This window comes from Argentina anserina, chromosome 7, assembly GCF_933775445.1.
Source record: "Argentina anserina chromosome 7, drPotAnse1.1, whole genome shotgun sequence".
Lineage (NCBI taxonomy): Eukaryota > Viridiplantae > Streptophyta > Magnoliopsida > Rosales > Rosaceae > Argentina > Argentina anserina.
In genome coordinates, this window is record NC_065878.1 from 12426388 (window position 1) to 12444393 (window position 18006).

Below are 18006 nucleotides of genomic sequence, written 5' to 3' on the forward strand. Positions count from 1 at the left end.
ACTGAAGCAGTATGGTTTCATTTAACCTTTATTTTCGGAACACAAATGTTGGCTAGTCTGAACTCCTAAGGAAGCTGATCCTTCCAGACATTATTTGTCAAGGTCTACTTTTTTTTGGTCAATCGTTAAGGTCTACTAGTCCAGCAAATAATAGATGAAAGCAATGGTCTAAATATCGCTTATCGGTATTGTATCGGTCGATGGGTAAAATGATATATCAGAGATATATCGGAGATATATCGATATATATCGGTTTTATCGGATTTGCTAATTTTCAATAAAATTTTAAAATTATACTTCAATATGTACCAAATAAATTAAAAAAACAGTACTAAATAAATTAAAGAAAATAAATACTTGATTTTGTAACAATTAAAGTACATAAACGACACCTAATAATAAAAAATAAATATTTAAAAATGATTATTTAGACTTGAATTCATCATATATATAAATTAAAAATATATATGAAAAAATGAAAAACAAATATAATTTTTTCAAAAAAAGAGAGGAAATATATATTAAAATTAAACAAAAATTGAAAAATAAAATAAAAATCAAAGTTTGACCGATATTTGACCGATATATCGGAATTTGACCGATATTTGACCGTTGACCGATATAGTCAACCGATATGGCAATATCGTATCGTTTTCTAAATATCGCCAATATGTCCGATATTTAAAACACTGAATGAAAGTCATGAAACATACACAACTCCAAAACTGTTCATTTTAGGCTACTCAATTTCTGTGCTCCTGTAACGGCAAATAAAAGGTTTTGGTTTGAGTGTGAAATGTCATTTTGGAAGAAACATTAGCTACAGAATCTTCACACAGTAATTGAAATCAACAGAAGTATCAGTGCAATTTTGGGAAAGCCATGACGAACACCACTACTAATGCCAGAAGAGTTGGGGCTTCTGATTAGAACAGCAATAGTGTAGCAAGATACAATTTCTTCATGTTTCCGCATTTCTATACATCCGAAATATCCACAGATCAAGCCACATATAACAAAATTTGGGATCTACATATTGATTGACTGATTTCTCGTTCAACATCGCAGTAGATCCATACGACCATACCATTTTCAGCACTGAAACATTCATTCCAACTTTGGCTCTGGTTTGACCAGAAAGCTTCTAGCTTCAGCATCTGTAACTTCACTGCTTGGGGGAACATAAAGAAAGTAAAATTACAATTAGTGATCACTGAAGGAAATCAAAGATACAAGATTATTCTATGACTTATGACTTGAAACTGAGCACTTGATGAACAGGGAAGATCATAAGAATGTGTAACATGTCTATAGCTTCTGCCTTGGGAATCAAGGTGAGTTCTTTGGTTGCAAGAAATTCACAGAAACTGGTTAGGTAATTCTCTTGGCAGTATTTGCACAGAGACCGCAGAAAATCATTGAACTTGTTTGGTTCCTGCAGAGGAATAATATGTCGGAAAGTCCACGAATATTAATGAGAAGCTGAACAAAAGTTGTTAGTAATTCTCAGAAAACAGAAATGTGGTTGATATAGTCTATAGATAGCCTATTTTGTCGGGATTATTATGCTGAATACTTATTATGCCACTTTTAGCTAAGTTGATCCTAAAATGATTTCAAGAAACTTTTTATGGAGTTTTAAATATATAAAGACCTAAAAAGAAAACCATAGGCCAAAACACAAAAACTCAAACAACTGCAGCCTTCCAATTTAGAAAAGTGAAAGAGAAAGTATAATAAATTGGTTTCAGAGGTACATCAAAAATAGTTTACCTTTGAGTTGTTAACATCAAAACGACTACGAAATGCATCAATAATAGACTTGTTTTCAGCAATCAGCTCCTTATCTGGTTCACTAATCTTCTTGAGGGTTTCATCGACTGGAGGTACAGCTGCATCTGGGTCCCTTGACTTTAACTCGAGATGACGAAAAATATCGTATACATGTGAGCTTTGCATGTCTGCCTTTCAGACAGTTGAAAGTGGACAAAAAATTTCATGGAGGAAAGGACTTGAAGGTGGACAAAATTGCATGACTGAATACCTCTAAACTATGTAGCACCGACACTTCTAAGGCCGGAGTGTCGGAGTGTCCGACACTCCTCGACACTTCTCCGACACACCACGTCAGGCGGCAAAAGCTCCTGTTTTCCAGGTGGTACAAGATCAAACATCCCCACAAAGTTATCAGCAGCATCTTGCTGCTGATCATTTGGTTGCCATGCTGCTGGGAAATTATTGAAGGACGGGAAATTGAATTCTTGAACATCCTCAGCAAAAGGAAGTACGTTGAAGTAAAAAGATTCAGGCTGCCCACAATTGCAAAAAAGCATGTGGCATTAATATGAAACCATGAAAGAAGAGATTCTTCAAGAAACTTCGTATTTAACTTCAGACTCACAATATTATCGTTGTCAGACACATTGGGTGTCAAGGCCCCAACAACAACACTCGCTTGTCCTTGTCTCCAAACACAGCGCACAATTGCCACCTTATTCGTATCTTTCATTGCTCATGCCAAGGCAGAAACTGCAAGAATGGCCCTTGTGTTATGCGGTTCAGGAATGAAAATGTTTACATCTTTCATGTAATAATGTCTGGTGTATGTGTTTGTACAGGGAAGACACCCAGAAATAAGAAAGCACAATATTAGAACTTCAACTGATATTGAAAAACTAGCTATATGTATACGAATAAAATGGACAACTTTACCGCAATATGTTCTGAGCGTCAGAAAATCCCAGAAGTTTCACACTTTTTTCTGGTTTGAACTTGACAGCATCCCATTCAGCAGATGATATGGGAATTACTTGAGGTCCATAACGATAACCTTTGATCCTCTGTTCTGGAGGTATGACTTTACTCAGATCTTCAGCACTCTTATACTCAAAATCCACCTTGACTTCATGTGTCGCAAATTTATCTGTTGGAGGGGCTTTATCAGAAAATTTCTTCAGAGTGGGAAACTTGTCTTCTGACGTTTTCTTGTAAACCCATACCTAATAGTCATTATACATGCAAGAAAGATGAATCAAAAGAAACTCTTAAACCATAATACAAGGAACATAATTCAGATCTTAGCTTTGGGACATAGTTTGGATCTACGTTACACTACCTTCCAGTATTTATTCTTTAATTACGATAACCAGCACAGAAGAGATATTGAAGAGACTACTAAATACACGCAAGATCAACATCAAGTGGTAAGATGAGAGGAGAAAAACAATTGAAGACGCTAATGATTCAAGACTGACATCAAAAACATTATTAACAGCAACAAACAATGTTATGCAAAAAATTATTATTATTATTATTATTATTCTGAGAACATTAGCAAAACATAAAAAACTCACCTTTATCTTCATTTTGGGGGTCAGCTCAAGATCACCCCTGAATATTGTAACAGGAGAAATTTTCCGAGTTCGAAGAGCACCTAGCAACGAGGTTGGAGTCTCGACATGTACTAACTTCGCACATGTTGTCTTTGAGAATATATCCAATAAATGATCATTCTCGTCCACTATGCTTTTCTTTGCTTCCCCAGTAAGTCCTCTTATGACTATACTTTCAAGTCTCATGCTTTGTGTATTCATGTGTCCGGCAATGGCCGTAACTTGATCTTCTTTACTTCCCTCTAATGGAGGTTTAGAGGGAAGTGTGCATTTGTAATTAGACAAAGATGTTTCTTTCCTTTGTTTGTTTCTCCATATTTCTTTATCAGCGTATCCATCTCAACAATTACGGCATCAAGAACTTCCAAAAAGTCAAGGGTGCCAAGGACATGAAAATAAGAACATAAGCTATCACTTGTAAGTTTATCTGTTTACTTTCAGGTATCTATTCCTTCCTGAAACAATTTCTCATACTGTGTTCTAGAGTGCATCTCGAGAAACAATGATTGCAGATATCATTAGTAGTTATGTACCGAGTTCAAAATGTAATTTGCATCTCAAGAGGTGGGAGAATGTAGAAGTCTCATGTAGAAGGTGCAGGACAAGGAAAAAAAATCTGAACTAGGATAAGCACAGATGTAGAGCCACAGCAAACACCCGAGAATAAAAGGATACAATCACCATTATGAGTTCCTCGTGGGAGTTGCTCTACAGCCTGAATAAGATGCTCATCGACAACTTTGATATTTTGTAGAACCGTTATATGATCATATCCACCCACTTCAGTTGTTAACGCATTTTCCGTGCCTGCGATCGAATTGAACCATTATTCTTACACCAGACCCTCTTTCATTCAGTTCTGAGGGGTGAATTCAGTAAATACATAAAGTGTATCTGAAACACAAGTAGCAGCAAGAATATCACACATAAATTGAGTACAATGAGCTAAATGACCACGTGTACCTTCTGTTCCAAACAAAACAACTCCCACTTCATCGCTTTTACTGTAAACGAGCTGCAATACAAAGAAAGCAACGAGCAAATTAGACAACATTGTCAATACCAGCACTGCTATGAAACACCAAGTGTTGACTACAAATAGAAAAAGCCACACCTTCTTCACCACTAGCATAGAGCAAAGCTTCTCTATCTCCGGAAGAGCTTTATGCATCGACGGGCCAACATCAATCACCAAGACAAACCAATAACAAAAAAATCAACTCCAAAATAGAACCCCGAAAAGTGAGCCAAGTGCCCAATTTGCAGCACACATCAGACAGCCCAGATTTTACTTTCACCAAAGCAATCACATTTCATGATAAACTGAAGGGAACTCACTCAATCAAACAAAGGGGTTTTCAAGCATTTCATGAAACTGATCAAGTCAATTATAATCAGCTTAAACCCCTAAACCCTAATGGGATCGTACAAGATTGACATATTCTAGTTAAGGGTTCTGTTGCTGTAATGAGGCATTGAAGAACCCAAACGGCTATGACCGAATTAGAGCAATAAAATTACAACAACAAAAAGAATATGGAATCGGCGAAAAGAAGAGCACTGAATTATAGTGAAGAAGAATAGCAGAGATGTTTGATTACCTTGCCTCGAGACGACATTGGAATAAAGCTTCCTGGAGAAGTTGGGGGGTTTTAGCTCTGCTCTCTTCTAGTCTTCTTCCCGCTTTGGGCTCTGCGAAATTGGTAATTTATAGAGAATGACCCCGCGAGGTGTATTGTATTGCTAATTCCCTCCCCTCAAGTTTTAGTATTAACGTATTCCTATTTTCACTTTTTTCTTTTTTTTCCCACGACTACTCTTTCCGATAATATAAGGATCGTTAACTGTTACTATCTCTTCACAGTGTAACAAGAAAACGGGGTCCATAGGTATTTCTACTATTTCAAGATAATCATATTATCGCTACTATTGTATTACCGTTGTAGTGTAGGTTGTCTGATCTAATAGATTACCGTAGGTCGTCTGATCTAATATTTATCGACAAATATGCTTCTACATGAGAACAACAATTTACAAGTGTCGTCAAGTCCACTTTTAGACAGCAAGTGTCCAAGGCACATTTTCTAGTTGTTGTAATTGGCATTTCTCTTGCAAAGCTTCCCTTAGAAGAGTTATGAGGGTGCAAATACGACTAATTTTTTTGTTGGGTAAGAATAAGAAAAAAAAGTACTAAAATCAATAGTCTAATTAATTTTATGATTTTATGGATATATTTGATATTGTAATTCTATACATAGACATAATGACATAATTTTGAATTTTCTCTCAATCCCAAAGTGATCAAATATGTGATAAATACGCTTAAAGCCGTAAACAGACCGTAGTCTCTCTTTTTTTGGTCGAAAAACAGACCATAGTCACCATACGGCACAAAAGAAGCAGAGCCAAGTTTCTAGAGGGCTTGGTTCTCAAGCAACAACACCAAAAGCAAGAATGGCTTCCATGGCATACCCAACTCCCTCCTCTTCCTCCTATTGCTACAAGAATCACAACAAACTAAACTCCATCCCCTCCATTTCAAATATCACCTTTTGTCAGCAGCAGAAGCAGCCTCATCAGAACGACGACCACAAACCCACCGACCCAGTTGGTCGAAGGTGCTTACTGCTTAGTTCTCTCCCCCTCATCTCTCAATGACCATTACTGTCTTTACCAAAGTTTCTGATACAAAAGTTGTATAATTTGCAGGGAAATAATACTAAGGAGCAGCGAATTGGCAGTGGTGGGTGCCATCTTCAACTTCAGGTAGTGAAATAAGCATCCCAACTCTTCTCAATCTTAAATTCTTAACCACCCACCTTCAGTTTGGATTGAACCAATTTAACGTTGATTGAACTTCGATTGATGGGTTGCAGTGGTAAAAAGCCAAACTATCTTGGAGTACAGAAAAACCAACAGGCTTTGGCTCTTTGTCCAGCTACCAAGAATTGCATTTCAACTGCTGAGAATGTCACTGACATTGTCCATTATGCTCCTCCCTGGTATATTACATGCTTCATCCTCCTTTTCTTCCATTCTTTCATAATTGTTAAATTGAATTCTGGGTAGTTTTCTCATTACCCAATTTCTTTCAATGCCATTCTTTGATCACTTGGGCTATAAACATTTTCATTGTAACATTTCAACGAGATTAGAGTAGTTTGAATGGCATATGGGGCAAATGCCTCAAATCCATGAAGATGATGGCTGTGTTTGGACTTTGACCAAATCTGTGGTCAAACAAGGAAGCTGTGTATGAAGAAAGAAGATGATGAAGAAGTCATGTGGGGGACCTAGTTCTAATACAATTTCATGTTAAATGTGTTTGCTTTACTTGGGGTAATCCATTTGAATCGCACTCACAATCACACCGACCCATTAGTAAAATGTGCTGCATGTGTTTATTGTGTTGCAGGAACTATAATGGAGGACGCAATAGGAAAAGGCCAGTCAGCAGAGAAGTGGCTATGGAGGAACTTCTCCAAGTGGTAAACAAGCATCTTAAAACTCACGATGCAGATCAAATCCCCTTGTGAAACTTTGACTCAATGTGCCAATCTCAATTCTTAAACCATCCAATTTGCAGATTAAATCAACAAAACCGGACAAGTTTACGCCGCGGATTATGGAGAAAAAAGATGATTATGTTAGAGTGGAATACCAATCCTCAATCTTAGGGGTAAGTCAAGTTAATAATCACAACCAAGGGAGAAAACTCATGAATAGGAGTGATGTGACTAGCGGGATAAGCCCTCTTTTTACTTATGGGTTTTTTTATCTCATTGTACAGTTTGTGGATGATGTTGAGTTTTGGTTCCCACCGGACAGAGACTCAATAGTGGAGTACCGATCAGCATCCCGGTTAGGCAACTTTGATTTTGACATCAACAGGAAGAGAATCAAGGTGAATATTTCAACCAATCTCAGGTTTGCTGTCACTGCATTTACATTATAGCCGTATCCAATCTAACTGTGATTTCTACTTCATGATAGGCATTACGACAAGAGTTGGAGAACAAAGGTTGGGCTTCCAAGGACAGCTTTTGAGTAACCTTCGTTGCTGCTACACAATAAAGATAGTGGTATCAAGTGTGCAATCGACGGTGAATTGTACCTTCGAAGTTTATCAAGCATCCAAGAGAGATATTTTACCAAAATTCACAACGGCTGTATTGATTGTAAGGTTCCAATCAATTTTTAGTTATACATTTCCTAATAAGTGATATTTGTGGAAGAGAGGACGATCTGTTGGCAGTAGAGTGCATAACAAAGACGACCCAAATAAAACAAATGAATCAACCATGCGTAACAAAGATACCAAATATCTCTTAGACTGATTTCCAACAAAAGATATCGATGTCATCTAATAATACATGAAATCTGTAAACACCAAACGCAATTGGATAAATGTAAAAAGTGAGCTGCATATATAATCAGGCTTAGTACAGGCAGCAGAACTGCAACATTTTGATTAACTAGATGGGGGGTTTTCAAATTGGATTCATCAAAAGCTAAACCACAATTGACAGTGATAAGATCACTGAATGAAATGTCTTAATTTACGAACAAAGGGTGTAGTATGAAACTCCAATCTTCTGCCTTGCTCAAAACCAGCAGCCTGGTTCTGAGTACAACTCAATCTTTCCTTAAATCCATGTATTCAGTACGAGAGCCTTTAGCATTGAGGACAGTGATTTCAAGACTGTCTCCCTGCAAGAGTTTCAACAAAGGATTGATATAAATTGTGCCAAAAAAATGAAAGTAGGAAAGTTCAAAAATGACCAAAAACTTACAGTGTATATATCCCTCTCGGTGGCAGATGCAAAAACAGTTTTGACCAAATCAATTGCTTCTCCTTCAGAAAGAGGTGTTACAGCATCCTGCGTGTCATGAAATGCAACAGGTAAATAAAAGACAACAGAATATAAAAAGGTCAATATAAAATAGTAATCAGAGGTAATAGCTTACCACAGCAGGCAACAAGAGAGGACTGGGAGACTTCAGTTGGTTATCCAAGAAAGGCATGATGAGTGTGGAACCAGAGCCTTGGGCACTATATCCAACCCTCTCATAGGAACCAACAGCATCATATGTGAAGACACAACCCTTACCTACAGTTTAAATTTAAAAAATCAAATTACATTGGCAGGAAAAGTCTCAACTGGCAACAACTGAAATTCTGATACTTACCTTCGTTGTCAAGACCACCCAAAACATTGAAGGCGTAGTATGGAAAGAAGCGTTTGAAGTAAAGAGTATTGGAAAGTAGTTGAGCCATAGCAGGGCAGCTCATTTGCTTGTTATGCTGATGCTGGTAAATCTGGGGCAAAAAAAAAACAATAAAAGGATATATCATTAATATCCAGTAACATACATCAATTTTTTGGTGTAAAAGAATCTTAGACTACTCCACGAAACAGAAAATAGTATTTTTGAAATGGAATTTAAAGCCTCACCGAGTGCTTAGCTGACAAATGCTTCTGTAAAGCTTTTACATCAGCTTGAAAACCAGACGAAGCCATATAAGCTTTATCTGCTCTGCAAGTTCAAAATACAAACACAAATCTCAAAATCAGTTCTGAGATAAAGATATTAACACAAACATCCCCGTATCTCCAAAAAAGAATGTCGAGAGTCACATCAAATAAAATATATATCAGAAAGATGATGATTAATAAGTACTGGAATACACTATCAAGCATCAAGCAAAATGATATTTCGTTCATCCAATCACAACATCAACTATCACCACATATCCATCAGCAATAATTGGATTTTGAGTCACATAGCACGGCTTAAATGTACCGTGCACCACAAGTGTCGGCATAAGAATTATAAACAAATGCAAACAACAACCGCCTCACCACTTGAAACAACCCACATCACTCCATTATGCCAACCATACAAACCCTCCGAAATCAAATATCCATGTCCTTGGTTTCCCAACTTTTTAAAACTCCCTTCGTGGAGCACGTAGGTACTATTTTTTCAAACTTGAATATCCATCATTCCAAATTAGCTCACTCACTTAAGCACCAGCTCTTAACAGAAACAATCATCAGTAAAGCTGCAACCTTTCTCGAAAACCCCCAAAGTATTTGCTTCTGACTCTTTCATCAGAACGAACTACCTCAAATCTGCCCACCTACAAACCCAATCACCCTAATTACTAACCCAACTTGAACACAAAACTCACTTAAACCCTAAAAACCGAAACCCCAAATTTCGCAGCCCAGATATCAAATCGAACAAACATTACAGAATCTCAAACAGTACATGAATCAAAAACCTAATAGTTACTAGAGGAAAAAGAATAGAAGCACATACAGTTTGGAGATTTTGGAGTAGCCGCGGGTCAGAATACTGTAACCGGTCGACATACGAGTATCGGCGGCCACCACACAGTAGTCAGCTCCGGCAATCGCCACCACGGATCTGCAAGAATAGCCAGAACCCATTAAAATCACCAAAAATCAAATTAAATCGAGAAGAAAGTTTAGAGGAGCTTAGAGTAGAGGGAGTACCCGCCATTGTTGTCGTAGGGGGACCAATTGGCGTGTTGCTTGGTCATCGTGAATTGGGTTTTGGTTGCAGAGAGAGGATGGAAAATTAGGGATTTGGGGAGGAGTGAAAGGTTTGAGCTTTAGGGAAGATGGAAGAGACTCTGAAGGCCTTTTGTTATAGGTGTCTTTGGCTTCACGAAAGAAATAGGAGTGAGACGGCGTCGTTTTTAGCCCCGTTTGATATGGATTACGAAACAAATGTGTATCCGATTTGGACTATTAAACGGGTTTAAATTAACCTCTATAATTTGTTTTTTTTTAATCAAAGATGAATTTTCTCATTTAATCCTAATCCTAAAGGAAAATGCTTGAGACCCCAAAACTCAATACCAAATGATGCGGCATTTGTCATATAATTGATTACATGGAAGTTTTGATGCAGTGGATTTATTATATATATCTTTTTAATATAGCAACAAATTAAAAGAAAAACTAAATAAAACTTTCTAGAATAAGGGGTTGCAGATGTTAACTCATAAGTAGAGATGGCAAATGGGGACCGGGCCCGGCCTAGTCCATTTTAGGCAGGCCAAAATCGTATTTTAGCTAATTCATTTATTTTTCATTTCGGGTTCGGGCCGACTTATTTGCTTAAATATTAAGTTCGGCCCAGCTCACAGTCTAAACCCATGTCAGGCCGGGCTCGGGCTCGGGCCCGTGCCAGGCCAAAAAAAAGGGCCAGTCCGGCCCATCAATCATTAGCATTATAAGACACAATTAATATATAAAAGTTATGTAATTAGAGTATTTGTTTAATATAACTATTTAGATAAGTAAATAAAATAAAATACTACAACACATTTGATACTTTTTATTTCTAAAAGGGAGTTTCTATCCATACCTCTAAAAATGATATTTAGACCTCTTTGGTAATCAAACCTCCAATCTACTTTGACAAACAACTAAAATGGTATTAAAACCTCCCTAATTTTTCTAAAATGCCCATAGTCCAACAAAATCAATAAAACTATAGTTTTTACTTTAAAATTTATTCAATTGATTCAAATTTATTGTAATTCATTTGATTCAAACGTATTATAACTATATCGAGCTGCCAAATCGATCGTTCTTCATCAAAATTATATCCAAACTCAAGTCCACGAAGAATCATCAAGCTGCCAAGATCGTTCTTCATAAAATCCATATCCAAACTCAATCCAAACTCAAGTCCACGAAGAATCATCAAGCTGTCAAATCAATCGTTCTTCATCAAATCTAAATCCAAATCCAAACTCAAATCGTTCTTCATTAATTATATATTTATATATATAATAAAATTTTATAATTAATTAACGTGTCCATTACGTGTCTGTGTCCAAATTATTTTTGACTTGTCGTGTCCTCGTATCGTATGTGTCGAATACAGACATTCGTGTCCATATCCGTGCTTCATAGGGGTTGATTAATAGTCTCATCCAATTCGTAAATTTTTCACTACTTTTAATTAGTATAAAATATAATAGTCTAAATTAATATATTTTATACTGTAACATATCAATTTTCGAAATTCCGGATTCATACTTAAATTCCTAATCATGCATCAATATGACCCATCTACTTCAGTAACAAGCATTATCTATATCTTGAAATATCATTATCTATAGTATAATAAAGCAAATTGGCTTTGTCCACCAAAACGTGTGTGAAAATACATGAACACTCTTATATCATATGTTATTTAAAAATAATATTATATAATTAGGGACAAGAAGTTAAAGGGTAAAATCATAATAGAAATATAAAAAATCTTATATGCAGAAAACTTCTCACGTATAACTGCCTGCCCACTTTCACATAGTGGATGATGGTTGCTAGTCTATACTCTAATGACCTAAACATGGTTTGCTAGCTAAAATATATATATATATATTTACTAAAAAGTCCTTGATATATTAAAAAACTTTGTGACCAAATAAATCCATAGGGACAATTCAAACAATTGCAAAATATTTGTTAATTATAAAAAATAAGATGAATGCATCTCATAAATTCCTATTTTCTCTCCTACTACACTCTTTATAACCAACCATTTTTTCTGTAAAATCATCTGTATTTATTTTATTTAATATTCTAAATGCAAATAATTTGCACATGCAGAGAGCATGTGTGAGTTACTAGTATACAATTACCAAATCTTAATATCCATATCAAGATTTGAGTACCAATAATATTGTACTGAAAGACATTATTCACGAATTAAGTGCAGTTATAGTATCATTCATTTCTTCTTCTTTAATAAATTAACCGAAGAACTAAATAAACGATCATAAGAAAAGCATGGACTCGATGCATGTTGCAAGGAAGGAACTAAATAACAACGTTTGATTTGTAGAAAGTAGAAACTGATGTACAGTCATGTAAATGATGAATTCAATTAGAAAGGTACAACAGATTTGTTATAAATTTTATAGAGATCGATTCTATATATGCGACTATCTGATCAACAAGTTCTTCAGTTCATCGATCATCTTCTAAATTCTAGTAAACTAAATTCTCGATTTCATCTTATCAGCCTTGCACAGTGGGTTTTGCTAGGCCAAAACCTCCCTTCCGGCAGTCTTGAGATCCAAACTGCAGGAGTGCTTTTCCGGGTAGCGATGCTCTCCACAAAACACAGCACCACATTTGCAGTGAAAGCCCAGCAGTCCCAACTTCTTGTTGCAGCAGTGGCACCTAGTTCTTGTACTTGCAGTTGATCCAGTACTATTATCCACACCTGATTCCGTCACCGCCGGAGTAGTAGCAGTTACCGAGTTGTTGAATAGTTCGAAAACCAAGAGTGCCTGGGCAATCATCTCTTGTTTCAGATGATCTGCGTAACACTTCGAGCACATCTTGGTTTCCACAGAGCCAAAGAACCCACAACCTTTTCCACAAAGTGGGCGATCCATGCTGTTTTGCGACGCCATTTCTGCTTCTCAAGCGGTCTTGATGAATATGGGGAAAAAGAATCTTTCTTGTTCTTCTGGACGAATGTAATTGAAAGTCAATGTGGGTGAAAATCTGGCTCGTGTGTGTGTTAATATAGGGTTTCGAATTAGAGTTGGAGTCGGATTGAGAATTCCTTTCCTAACGAGGCTTGGTCGGTTTGCGTTAATTGACTTTCCTAGTTTCCTTCCATTACGCGGGTTCTGGAACTTTCTACTATACTTCTCCATAGTGCAATTGGATAATCAAAATTATGTTGATTTAGAAACTTTCCTACTTTCCCTCTTCTTATTGCAATTGGATTAATAAAGACTGGATTTCAGTGATTATTTGGTGGTCAAAGTAGAAAATAACAACATTTTTATCAAAAGAAATTAAAAATTGTGGATAACCCAAACATTATTCAGATATTCTCTACCGAGGATCATAGTTATTTTTTTAATTTTTTAATTGAAAGTTGGTGTCAATTCAACAGCTGAAAATAAGGCTATGAATTACAAAAATATACATACGAGACTAGTGCCAAACTCATATCGGTAGTTAATCCCTACGTCACTGCATATGTGCTAGTGCATTTAAATTAGATCGAGTTCTCTATGACTATGGTGTTTCAAGTATTATACAGCTGGTGGTTAAAACTATTTTTGAGCTCTCACAATTCCCAAGTTCAATTCACGCTAGTTTAATTTGCTATGTGACTCGTTAATTTTCTATTTATGTCAGTATATTCAACACAATATTTTCTTCTTCTCTTTGTTAGTTTTATTTGAAAGAGAAAAATTTGTAAAAATAGTATGTTAAAAATTGTATTTGATAAATAAAAATTCAACGGTCATTACGTTGGAAGCAACATTTACATCACATGTCTAACCCTATAAAAAAGTTTAGTACTGTATAAATTATCAATTGCGGTAAACTACCAATGATGGAAAGAGGAGAAGGAGGATATCGGTGGGTCGTGGCATGAATAAGAACGGAAGAATCTCATTTTTACTACTATAAAGCGAGTACCCAAGTACTATTAGAATACGAATTTTCGAAAACACAATTTTCATATTTTAAATTGACAAGTAATTAAATAAGGATATTACGGTTAAAATATATATATATATATATATATATATATCAAAAATAAATCACGTACTTCTTCACATTAATAACCGACAACTTTCCCACACATACATATGCCATGTTTGTTTCATGAAATCATTGCATTGAGAAAGGAAAGTGATTCATTTCATTTGTTTGGGAAGCAAAGGAAAGAAGAAGGAAATGAAAATGTTTCTCAAAACATTGGAAAATTGGTGGGAAAGTGGTCCCTCCACACACCCATTGAAATCACTTTTACATCCAAACTTCTACGATAAATGGACCAAACTTCACTCATATGTGGGTATTATAGGAAAATCAATACAATTTTCCTTTACATTCCTTAGCTTTTTCAAACACAAAAAAATAAAATTTATAGGAACTATAATTACTTTTCATTTAGTGAACCAAATGAGGTCTGTGAGTGTGTATAGTTTCTAGTTTCATAAAATAATAACAGTTTTTGTTACTAAAAGTGGACAGATATACAACTGAGAATTGCCATGTCGTACGTATGATATGGATATGTCACTTTGCATCTGAGTTCGAACGTCTATGGTCTGTCCGATGTGTTCTTCCGAGGATTGAAGAGGAAAGCCTAACAAGTACGACTGGTCAGTTTCGGACAGTTCAATTTTCATCGTTTGACTTTTAAAATTTAGTTAAACGAAAAAAAATAAAGATTATTAATCCAGAAAATATAAATTGCAAAACGAAAATCGCCTCCATAGACCATAGCTTTCCACTCGAAACTCGGACAAATTATTTTCGGCGTCAACGAGATTTTGATTTCCCGATTGCACCAGCCAAAATCCAGAAGCTTACCATTTCTATCGAGAAAGATCAAACTCAGACAGACCAATACGAACTCAGACGAGGAGGACCGGGGAAAGACGATACAGAGAGAAAGAGGTGATATAGGATGGAGATGCTATGGACATGGCTTTTGAGTTTCTTCTTCATCTTGACTCTCTTATGCATTCTGGGTTATCAGGTATTTGGTTTCTTCCATGATATCTTGGATGGTGGTGAATTCACAGCCTAGGATCCATCGGAGTCATCTATCTAGCTTTTAATTCAATTGGGTTTGTTTGTTCTGGTACATGAAATCAAGTACGTGTTTGATTTTGTTCTCTGGGCAGAAATTTTGTATTTAAATTACTGCGATTTGTCTTTCATTTTTTTCCCGTCAAATGTTAGAAGAATCTTTACATATCTACAGTCTCTAGCTAGAAATTAAAACTGGGTGTATGGATTCAAATTTTTATTATGCTTGTCAGCTTCTTAGTTTCCTCACCTGAGTTTGTAAAATCAGTATAATGACTATTCATAAGCTTATTGACAACTGACAACGAAAACATTGCTTTTAGAAATAATGGGGAGATTCTAGGCAAGTGAAAGGTGAACATTTTGCACACTACTTATGATTTTGTGTTATAAATTTTCCGTTCTGTCTATATTATGCAGTAGAGTTGTCTTACCAGCCATAGTTATCTAAGTTGCAGAGACGGTCCAGCTTTTTTCCTGTTTCGCTTTTTTGTGTAGTTTTTGAAATGTTTAAAAATATGACCATTGTACTTGTTGATTGCAGCTTGTGTGCTTAGTGGACCTAGAGTTTGATCATATCAACCCGTATGATTCTTCATCTCGAATAAACAATACCGTTTTGCCAGAGTTTATCATTCAAGGAGTTTTGTGCGTCATTCTTCTTATAACAAGACATTGGTTTATGCTTCTATTGGCTCTCCCCCATCTATATTATAATGTCAATTCGTGAGTTTCTTTCCTTCCCTTACAAATATTATTGTGTCTAGAAATTAAATAGAGCTAGAAATAACTTTCGTGAGGTGATACTCTTTATTGTCCATAATTCTCTTTTATTTTACGTTTTTATCTTGCAAATAAAGTGCTGGTCAGTTAGATTATGAGAAAATTTCATCCCTAGGTGCATAAAATGACAAAACTGAAAGCTTGAATAGTAACTTTGTTCGAACTTTTAAGTGAGGCGTGCTGCATGATATATATGTTATAGTAAGTGAGTGGATTGGGAATTTGAAGGACTTTATCTTACTGGTTTGTCACTATAACCTCCTTCGCAAGTGATGAGCTAGTTGGAATAAGAAATGCATACCTAAGACTATAATTTTCTTTTCAGAAGGTATGTGAGACCATAATTCAGTTGGACTGTTTTGGAGTTATCATCTTCAAATGCTTTCTGGACACTTTTCTGGAACATGTATGTTTCCATATGGAATAGTTATTTGGATTTTGAGAGGTTGGGGTTGTTTTTGCACCGTCAGTTGACCAAGTGTTATTTTGGCAACATTGTCATATGCATTAATGAGATCATGTTTCACCTGCATGTACCTATAATCCTCTCTCTGTGTAAATGATATCGTGTTTCTCCCCAGTGTACCTTTAAGTAATATACCATGTTTTAATTCTCTCTCTGCCTTTTGTCAATCACTCATTCGAGGTAGATATGTCTAAAGTTGCATATGTAATCTTGAGTATTGTGAAAGCGTGGGAGAGTTAATAAAGAAAAGGAAATGGAGATTTGGCAGTATGAGTGGTTACAGAATTTTATGAAGCCAGAAGAGTAGTGGGTTATGGTATGGGATTATGTGGTTTATGATTTGATATCTTTGGTTGGTGGATGACTCAAGTCACTGGTTTGCTAACAAACTCTTGCATGTGGATTGTGGAGTCTCTAAATGTGCCATTGATCTGTCCTGCCTTTCTTCATTGAGATCCATAGATCAGATCTTCATGAACTGAGGTTATGGTGTTCAGTTTATTAGTATCTGACAACGTGTGGGTGTGCCTCTGATAAAGTGAATAGGGCTTCTGCCTTTATAGCATATCAAGATTCTAGTATTAACTAAGCTTTCTTATCTTTTGGGTGTCTGGAAGGCAGCTTGTTAAAATGTACTTTTCTAGCAATTTATGCTGAATGCTGAGAGTTCTGTTATATATTGTTTGCATTTGATATAAAACATGTAATTGAACATCAAACTAAATTGTGAGGTCTTAGAGAATAGAGATTACCAGTTATTTTTGCTGTTATAGTTCAGGAATGAGTGAAGAGGGAAATTATAAACATCTCCTTAGGCACCATACTAGAGCCTCTGGCTTATCTGATATGTTATGTGATTCCATGATCAGTTACATGAAGGGGCGGCACTTGGTGGATGTGACTGAGATCTACAATCAGCTGAGCTGGGAGAAAAAACAAAGGTTTTTTAAGATTGCCTATCTGTTGGTCCTGTTCATCCTCTCTTTATTCTGGTATTGTGATAATTAATGTTTTCATTGATGCCTCTAAATTGGTGTTGGCTCTTTAAAGCCATGAGTGATATGTTAATTTCATGTAAATGTGATTCAGGTTGCTTTGGAGCATTGGAGATGAATACGATTAATCATGCACTGTTGCTCCCACTGTGAGTTTCCAGATATAAACTATATCATCGTGCTTTGTTTTCTTGGCTTGTCAAAGCAAGTTAAGAAGCGGCTCATTACATCATTGCATTACTTTCTCATCTACTTTCTATCCATTCTCACTGGCATATTGCTATGCCTAAAAATTTTGCTTGACCTCTTAATTTGATGTTAAACTTCTAAGATCAATTATAGAACTTGGCTTGGTTGATGTTCTTTTGGTGGATGTTACTAATTTACTTTGGTTTGATGCCAGTTTTCTATGAAGGAGCCACAAAGGAGACTGTCTCTTGTGGATATGAATCAGTACTCGTGCAAACTCAGCCTAATAGAAATCAGGTCATTTGATTTTAAATCGTTACTTGGAATCTTGGATGCTCCACGTTTTGTATGTAAATTACTTGCACTCTTCCAATTTCTGGACAACCATTTTTTTCCTCATTCACAATGTGAAGCAATCTATACGGTCATTGAAATGTATGAGTTTTTTTCACCAGTGGTGCAAAATTCTCCCCCATCATACCAAGAGGCAATCTCTCTCTCTCTCTCTCTTTTTTTTCCCTTTTCTGAAAGAAGATCAAATATTAAATTATCGG

At 36.0% G+C, this 18006-nt stretch overlaps 5 protein-coding genes across 5 annotated transcripts; 2 read left to right on the forward strand and 3 right to left on the reverse strand.

The window, feature by feature from the left end:
- Positions 1 to 908: 908 nt before the first annotated feature.
- Positions 909 to 4593, reverse strand: LOC126803596 (ATP-dependent DNA helicase 2 subunit KU80; the record flags this gene model as incomplete). Its single annotated transcript, XM_050531379.1, is given in 11 exon segments — positions 909 to 1168; positions 1305 to 1435; positions 1774 to 1961; positions 2120 to 2309; positions 2402 to 2597; positions 2713 to 2999; positions 3354 to 3649; positions 3652 to 3753; positions 4068 to 4199; positions 4356 to 4407; positions 4507 to 4593. Coding segments are annotated over 11 exon segments (1722 nt in total), but the record flags the coding sequence as incomplete, so codon positions are not given.
- A 1198-nt stretch (positions 4594 to 5791) lies between these two features.
- LOC126802990 (uncharacterized) lies at positions 5792 to 7611 on the forward strand. Its single transcript, XM_050530715.1, has 7 exons — positions 5792 to 6010; positions 6102 to 6158; positions 6269 to 6394; positions 6808 to 6880; positions 6979 to 7071; positions 7183 to 7296; positions 7386 to 7611. The coding sequence occupies exons 1-7, from the start codon at positions 5847 to 5849 to the stop codon at positions 7437 to 7439; spliced, it is 681 nt and encodes a 226-aa protein (XP_050386672.1). The 5' UTR covers positions 5792 to 5846; the 3' UTR covers positions 7440 to 7611.
- Positions 7612 to 7698: 87 nt separating this feature from the next.
- LOC126802367 (proteasome subunit beta type-1) lies at positions 7699 to 10073 on the reverse strand. Its single transcript, XM_050529987.1, has 7 exons — positions 9917 to 10073; positions 9720 to 9827; positions 8849 to 8930; positions 8583 to 8712; positions 8361 to 8503; positions 8186 to 8272; positions 7699 to 8102 (listed from the first exon to the last, which is right to left on the reverse strand). Exons 1-7 carry the CDS (start codon positions 9961 to 9963, stop codon positions 8028 to 8030), a joined length of 672 nt encoding a protein of 223 aa, XP_050385944.1. The 5' UTR covers positions 9964 to 10073; the 3' UTR covers positions 7699 to 8027.
- A 2190-nt stretch (positions 10074 to 12263) lies between these two features.
- On the reverse strand, positions 12264 to 12928 carry LOC126803206 (zinc finger A20 and AN1 domain-containing stress-associated protein 1-like). The gene has a single exon (XM_050530970.1). The coding sequence runs from the start codon at positions 12862 to 12864 to the stop codon at positions 12487 to 12489; it is 378 nt and encodes a 125-aa protein (XP_050386927.1). The 5' UTR covers positions 12865 to 12928; the 3' UTR covers positions 12264 to 12486.
- Positions 12929 to 14659: 1731 nt separating this feature from the next.
- On the forward strand, positions 14660 to 17880 carry LOC126802483 (protein cornichon homolog 4-like). The gene is made up of 5 exons (XM_050530121.1): positions 14660 to 14966; positions 15564 to 15745; positions 17138 to 17260; positions 17358 to 17412; positions 17667 to 17880. Exons 1-4 carry the CDS (start codon positions 14895 to 14897, stop codon positions 17389 to 17391), a joined length of 411 nt encoding a protein of 136 aa, XP_050386078.1. The 5' UTR covers positions 14660 to 14894; the 3' UTR covers positions 17392 to 17412; positions 17667 to 17880.
- Positions 17881 to 18006: the final 126 nt, after the last annotated feature.